General features: G+C 41.9%; 1 protein-coding gene across 1 annotated transcript in view; it reads right to left on the bottom strand.

Annotated features, from left to right (window-relative positions):
- LOC137431330 (zinc finger protein 608) overlaps window positions 1-7,500 on the bottom strand; it is a 1,424,803-nt gene that overhangs the window by 1,112,820 nt on the left and 304,483 nt on the right. Inside the window, exons 6-7 of the mRNA XM_078781869.1 lie at window positions 6,758-6,912; window positions 6,509-6,632 (exon numbers count right to left, since the gene is read on the bottom strand). Of these exons, the coding sequence (XP_078637995.1) occupies window positions 6,509-6,632; window positions 6,758-6,912 (279 nt within the window). The remainder of the gene's footprint in view (window positions 1-6,508; window positions 6,633-6,757; window positions 6,913-7,500) is intronic.

Raw genomic sequence — 7,500 nt, forward strand, 5'->3', positions numbered from 1 at the left:
AAAATTTTATAATCAAGCTAAAAACCAGTCACACCCAGAAAGGTAACTATAAGCACAAATGTTTTTGGTGTGGTCACGAATGAAGGACAAGGGACTTCAGCGAATAGTTTAGCACGTGCCAATAATTATTGATTAATATTTATATTAATAATTAATATATTAATAATTATTGATTAATTGATTGATTATAATCAATCACTTTCTTTTTCTGCCCAGATCATAAACATTGGGGGCAAGGAGGATATATTTTGGTGTTGCTTTTGTTGTAAAGAATGTGAAGAAGTTGGTAGGGAAGACAAATATGGGTGCAACACATTTTACATGGTCAGGAAGTATTGGGTATAGAGATCAGTTGCAAGTGTTTCTCCTCCACCACCAAATAGGGCCCAAAGTCTTGTGAAACTGATATCACACATAAACACAGCCATCGTTTGGCCAGAAGCCTCCATATTTTTAGTTTGAGTAGGAAAAAAAAAAGAAGCAATCTAACTGGAAGTGATCACAACAATATACCTCTCATTATCATTTAAGACTATGGTTATTGTTATCGTTCTGGTGTGAACACATTCCGACACACACTACAATAATTTATTTTATCTTGGTAGTTGCGGTGATCATCATCATTCTTGGCTGATCAGGGGTTAAAGCAGTGGTCTGAAACGTGCATCACATGAAAGATACGATTGGACTTGTATGTGCAGATGCAAGCACAAGCTAGACAACAAAACTCCTGCAATAATCTGAAATGGGAAGGAAACCTACAAAAGTGGAAAGCAATGTTTCGCTTTAAACTGTATGAAACGATATCTCCCGGTGCAGAACCCTAGCATTGTCATTTTATAGTCATTTCATATGTCCCATAACTCAGTTTATTATATTATGTGAGTGTTTAACCATTCAGTGAGGGGTGCGAAGACTTTTTGATGGTATTATAATGTACTGAAATTTTCTGGATACTCGCTTTTCTTTAATATTTTCATTTTTCTATGCATAATCGAGCTGGTCTCATGCACAAATAAGATGGCAAAGGGTTAAAAAGGCAGCACACTGCCATGGAGTAACAAAGCAAGAGGTGGAAGCAAAAGAAATGGAATAAACAAACAGAAAAAGGGGAAAGGAAGAGATGAAATCCTGCAACAGGGAAGAAAAAGGTCAATGGGAGAAGAAAAAGATGGATAAGGATGGGCGATGAGACAAGTTACATTAAATCGGAACATTCAACCGTACTCTTCCGTCCAGGGCTTCGGTGTACCGCTAAATGAAACCCTGGAGGGAAGAGTGAAATTGACCTACCTCCAGAAGGCAGGTCCACAAACGGGAGAAAAGATAAACAAAGGAGTGGTGCCAGGGAAAAATCCTGGATTTTGGGGATTTAACCAGGAGGGGGCTACTGTAAGAACGAGTGCATCCAGGAGGAGCTGGGGAGGGTTGGAGAGTAGAAAGAGCAGAGAGAGCTATACCGGATAGATGGCTATAAACAACTAGGCGGTGACATCTCAACTGGCTCTTATATCCTGTAGTTAGATAAGCCTGAACCCCGTCTTGGCACTGGAGATGCACTTTACATGAAGAACTTTGTTTTAACTGTCAGTGTACCGTGCTTACACCTCCCAATTCCCAGGAGTACCTTTCTTTGCGAGTTTCCCTCTGCTCTCACCTCTTGATTGTTTGTTTGTTGTATCGTCTTCCAAATAGTGACAATTCCATTTACATCCATCTCTCTCCCTCTTGGGACAATACGGACCAACTTATAAACATTCATCCCAACTCTCTCTTCCTCAAAGATGGTGATCTCAATTATCACCATATTAAATCGCTGGGTGTTGGTGCCTCTCTCAGTAGCCATAACACTTCAGCAAAGGACTTCTGGGACTCCATGGGACTGACTCAATCTGCGAACTTTTTGAACAGGATTTCTGTCTGGCAAATCCTCCATTCTGGACTTCATGATGATTAAAATTTCCCCGCTGATGTCTCCTGCTATTCCTCTGATCCTATTGGTCCATCTAATCATGTGCTTATGAGAGTCTATGTTCAGAGACTGATTCAGTGCCGTCAAGTCTGGCATTTCACTCAAGTAGACTAGAAGGCATTATAAGCAGCCATTTCACTTCAGGATTGGTCTCCTATATCTGTTGGCCTTGATATTAACTCAGCCTGGGAATTGTTCCACACAAACTTAGTGTGTTGGTGTTGTTGGTGTTGGCTTAGCGGTTAGGGTGCCGGCTTGGGATCCTAGGATCCTGGGTTCGAATCCCGGTCGATTGCTGAATTAACGCCAGGGGGGTTGACTCAGCCTGTCATCCTTCCGAGGTTGGCAAATTGAGTACCAGCTTGCTGGGATGAATGATCACGGTGTGTACCCCGATTTAGAATAGGTACACCGTATCCCTGCGCATCCTAAGAGCGTGACCAAGGGTTGGCGTCAGGAAGGGCATCCGGCCATAAAAACATTGCCTCAAACAGGGAACCATGATTGTCATGGGGGCCCGCAAGGCTAACCCCTGCTCTAGCGGGGAAAATGGCCTTAAAACGATCATTCATTCATTCATTCATTCAAACTTGCTCTCTCTTGTGCACAGATCCATATAACCTCCTCAAGTTATTGCACCCTTCTTCCCGCCAATGGTACACTGAATCCTGAAGTGAGGAAGTTGCCTTGAAACAACTCAGCTTCCCTTCCTGGAATGGAAATCCTACCAAAGGCATCCTCAAATCATTCCACAAAGGCCGCAGCAAGTGTGTTCACTCTCAGAAGAGCCAGAAAAAAACAACGGAACAATCTCAAGATTTAACTTTCAAACTTGTCTTCCTACTCTAAAACCTGATGGCATCTGGTTAAGTCTGTTTCTGGAGTATGCTCACCTTCACTCCTTCCCTCACTTCAAATGGCACCACAGCTAACTCCGCTCACAAAAAGGCTGAAAGCCTTAATTCTGTGCTTGCTTCCAAACATTGTGTCCCCAACCCCTTGGTGTCTGTACTCACCCTATCCAGTCAGTCCCAACTTTTCATGGACCCTGTCTTTTACACCTGAGAAGTTGGAGAAGATTCTGGTAACTCTTGACTCTGATTCTACAACTGGACTGGACCGCATCAGTTCACGTGTCATAAAAACCTGTTCTATTGCTCTTGTACATTCTCTTCCTGCTCTTTTCACCCTATTATTTGTCCCAGGTCACCTTTCATTTGCTCAGCCATTATCACAGCATTGCTCAGACAACGTGATACCATTCAGATTCTTCAAAAGAACAGTCACGTCACTGATCCACACAGACCTCAACTGGATGGAAGCATCCAAAGTTTTCCATGCCTTCACGGGTATAAATACCTTTTGTAAATACAAGATAATTCAACATATCTGGATATAAAATGATTGTACGTTTATCCTGCCTTTGGGTATGCGGGTGTCTTCTGATACCTCAGGGATATGGATGCCCCTGCCTTGCATAATCCCAGGTCACCTGTGGGCAAGGTGTAGTACCTGTCAGCCCCCCTTACCAGGGTAACAGTCCGCAGCCATGTGGTTTAAATGGCAGATGGCTCTGCACATCTGGTGGATGAGAGTCCAGTTGACTCCAACAGCATGGACGGAAGAAGATGAATTCCCCAATGGCCAGCAGAGGGACGGAGAGGAGTGGCGACCCCCATCTATACCACACACTTAGCCGTGTGTACCAGCCATAGAAAGGCAATGCCATCATTGCCCGAGGAGACTCGACATCATCTGCCTTTGGATCTTACTGTATTCGGCAATTCATAGGGGATCTGTCTTGCCTACAGCCTGCATTATAAAATCACTCTCTACACAAAGCATCCAACGTATTGACATATCCGAGCTTTGGGGCAAGCTTTGACCCCAATTATATGGGTCATGAAAGCACAATAGCTCAAACAATCGTGAATGTGGGTGTTTTTCCTTTTTAACTGTTGCGGTGCTGAGCCCTGACTTAGATGCATCGAGATGCCAGAGCACCGCTCCGGCAGGACTACACCCCTTCTCTAATTTCTTCTCCCTATCAAGGCTGGAGTGCCCCAAGGCAGTGTTCTGGATCCTCTCCTATTCCTAATGTTCATGAATGATCTCTCTGATTCTCTGGAAACTCCTCTATCTCTTTGCTGATGACTCCACCCTCTGGCATAACATCCTCCACCCTTCAGATGGGCAGGAAGTAGCCTCTTCCCTCTCTGCAGATCTTGATAGAATCACAAGGTGATAAAACACTAGCAATATGTTTATCAATCTCAACAAATCTCACACTCTCACTATGTCTCGCAGAAAGGAAAGTACGACAAACCCTCTAATCTATCTTCTTAACAATCCTCTTGAAGTTGTTCAGTCCCTCAAATTTTTTGGCCTCAATATCAAACCACACTTCTAAGTTAGCATCCAAATCCAGTTGCCGACTGGACATCCTCTATCGTGCAATATCCTCACATGGTACATCTGACCTTTTACCACCTACAATGCCTTCATCTGCAGCTTGATGGATTACTGCTCTCCCCTCTGGGCTGGCACCCCTGCCTCACACGTTGCTTGGCTTGATGCCATGGAAACCAAGGCCTTCAGGATCATTGGAATCTCCCATCATAAAGCTGAGTCGTTGGGCCTATCACGTTCACATTGCAGACAGGCCATTTGTCTTTGTTTTATACCACCTCCTTTCTTGTCTTGCACCATCTACTCTTTCTGTATTTTGTTTCCCCTCTCGCCCCATGTTTCTTCATGGGCCACAGCAATCTCCTTCTGGTGAAACTACCAAAATTCAGAATAACTGATCACCTCCACTTTGTTGTTTCTCTTTTCCCCCGCATTTGGAATCAATTTCCACGTTCTCTTCAATCTCTTTCTTCCCTCCTGGGCTTCAAGGCAGCTGTTCACCATCATCTTAGATCACCCCCGTTAATCGTCCCCAAGCCCACATCTTTCCAAGTTTCCAATTTTTCCCTCCTAAGAGTTTGTGGCTCTATCCATCTTGTCCACCCAATATGTCCTCCCATCTGTTATTTATAGATGTCTCCCTCTATTTTGTACCTCACCAACCCCCCCCCCCCCCCCTTCTTTCTTCTGTTCCTTTTGTTCTTTTACATCCTGATCCATTCTATGTTTATCTCCTACACGAACCTCGACTTTGCATGAAAAAACTTTTCCTGTTTCTTTGTAATATCTCAGTCTGGATCTCTTCTTGCTTCGAAAGGTATAATGTTACCTTCCTGCATAGTGCTTCCCAATTGAACAGCTTGATGCTTGCTCACTACATTGAAGCCATATAAACAAGTGAGTAAACATAACCCTTGAGAATGTTGTTCATCCATGATATTGAAATGCTTGACAGAGGCGGAGCTTGGACTGCGAATGATTATTTGTCCCAAATTTGCTCATGTGTCACACCATCTTGCAGGAGGTCAGCACATCTTGCTGACGAGAGTACCGGAACTTAGATTGTGCATGTACGGTTGCCCCAAATTTGCCATGCTAAATAAATTATTTTCTCCTGGGCAACGTCAGAATAAAAACTTTTAATTATTAATCAGATAGATATGAAAAGATGAAATTCAGCCACTTTCAGTGAGCTGAGCAAGTACCGTGATGTGACGTCATGTGGTACAGAGAAGTTTTGGCGTAAATTCATCATGTAAATGCTACATAACAATGTTTCATACATGTGCATGTATTTACGACTACTTATCTGACAACCTACTTTATATTCTTCTTCCTCTTAAAAACAATCACGTGATCCTGCTCTGGGCCATATTGTTAGTGTTTGTTTTATGCGTACAAACAATTTCTTTACTATAAATGCCTGAGCGCTGACCGTTGACAAATGTTCTGATGAAAAGAAACAAAACAAAATTCATCACTTCCCATTGTGACTCGGAGGCATCAAAACCCTGGTTAACATTCACGAGTAGTTAATTGCCATTTTTTCACAATTCAAACTTATGATGGATACCTTTTCTTTCTCAAGAGATAGAAAAAATATCAATATCGCAAAACGTGACGAAGGTGGTACAAGAAACGTTTGAAAATGAGCATAAATACGCATGCAGTTTTTAAGTAGTTTTAGAAATGCACACATTTATTGCTGCAGTTAGGATGTGAAATCACCCTTTACTCTGGTTGTGACAGCACCCGAGAGCTTTCATTCCAAACAAATTGCTACTTAAAGAAAAAGTGATCCACATTTTTAACCGATATAAAACGCCATTGTGTATAATTCTTTAGACCTCAGCTCTCTTTGCCTCAAATGAAAAGCATAATAGGAAAAGCTTAAATTAGTCGTATTGAATAAGACTTCAGTTGGTGCAAAAAGATGGCTGTTTAATCTCCATTTATATGAACAAAAACCCATGGTATCCTTTGCAATTGCAAGCCTCCTGGTATTCTACCATGGCCAAATCCATTATTCCCACAGATCTAGGAATGGAAAAGTTATTTCAGGAAAAAGTATAAAACGTAAATTAGTTGATTAAAAAGAAAGAAAGATGCAAGACACTTGATTTTGACCTGTGCACGTTGTTCCAGCGCTCACTTGCAGGTGGACATGCCTTAGAGGTGGCGGACTGACTCTCCTCTTGCTCCTATCCATCCTAGGCCCCTCTTCCTTGTCTGAGGGTGGCTTTTCTGCTGCCTTGTGAGAAAAAGAGTACATCATATGGTGAAATAGAGGTTTTGTGTTAAAAATTGAAAAGAAGAACTTCTGCAATGTATTGTATTCAAAAAAGGCAATTAAATTAAGGCAGTAAGTATACTTACAATTGGTGATTGGCATGAAGCTTCACATTCCAAGCTTTGTGATTCCAAGTTAGATTTGGCTGCACTGGCCCGACCCTGATTATCCCGTCCAATGTCCTCTGACCCTCCTGGCTTGCCGTATCCTGAACAGTAAAGACTGGGAGAAAGGTATCCCCCTGAAGAGAAATAAGTTAATAAGTTACATTATGTAAAACCTGTGATGCTAAACTGTATTATTTGCACAATACATTAGGATAAACTGTGCAATGAAAACACAGAGGTCATCGAGTTAATGAATACATGATGGGGAGGAAGTGGGTAAGAGAGGGACTCGAGAAAATAAAAATATGGGAATGGTTAGGAAAGAGAAAAGGATATGGTAATGTGGGAGTGTAGTGGGGAAGGAATGAGAAGGTGATGGCAGAAAGGATTTGGGAGGTTGATAACCCACAGTTATCCATGGATGGGGCATGCAAGTGAAGGAGCAATATTTTTACCACTTTTTGCTTAAGGAAACAAAATAAAAAACAAAATAAAAAGTGTAAAGGGGGAGGATTTTTTTGAAACAGTTTAAAAAACACTTTTAAAAAGATGATACCTGCCAACAATAATAGATATTTCACCCCTCGTCTTCCCCACCAAAGATCACGATAGATTAACCCCTCTTATAATAGGAGATGTACATTCTATAAAATATAGAATGTATGCCTCCTATTAAATATATATATATATCTGTGCAGTGTCTGTGTTGTCTTGTCACTGAA

This window comes from Myxine glutinosa, chromosome 7 (assembly GCF_964187855.1).
Source record: "Myxine glutinosa chromosome 7, kmMyxGlut1.1, whole genome shotgun sequence".
Classification (NCBI taxonomy): Eukaryota; Metazoa; Chordata; class Myxini; order Myxiniformes; family Myxinidae; genus Myxine; species Myxine glutinosa.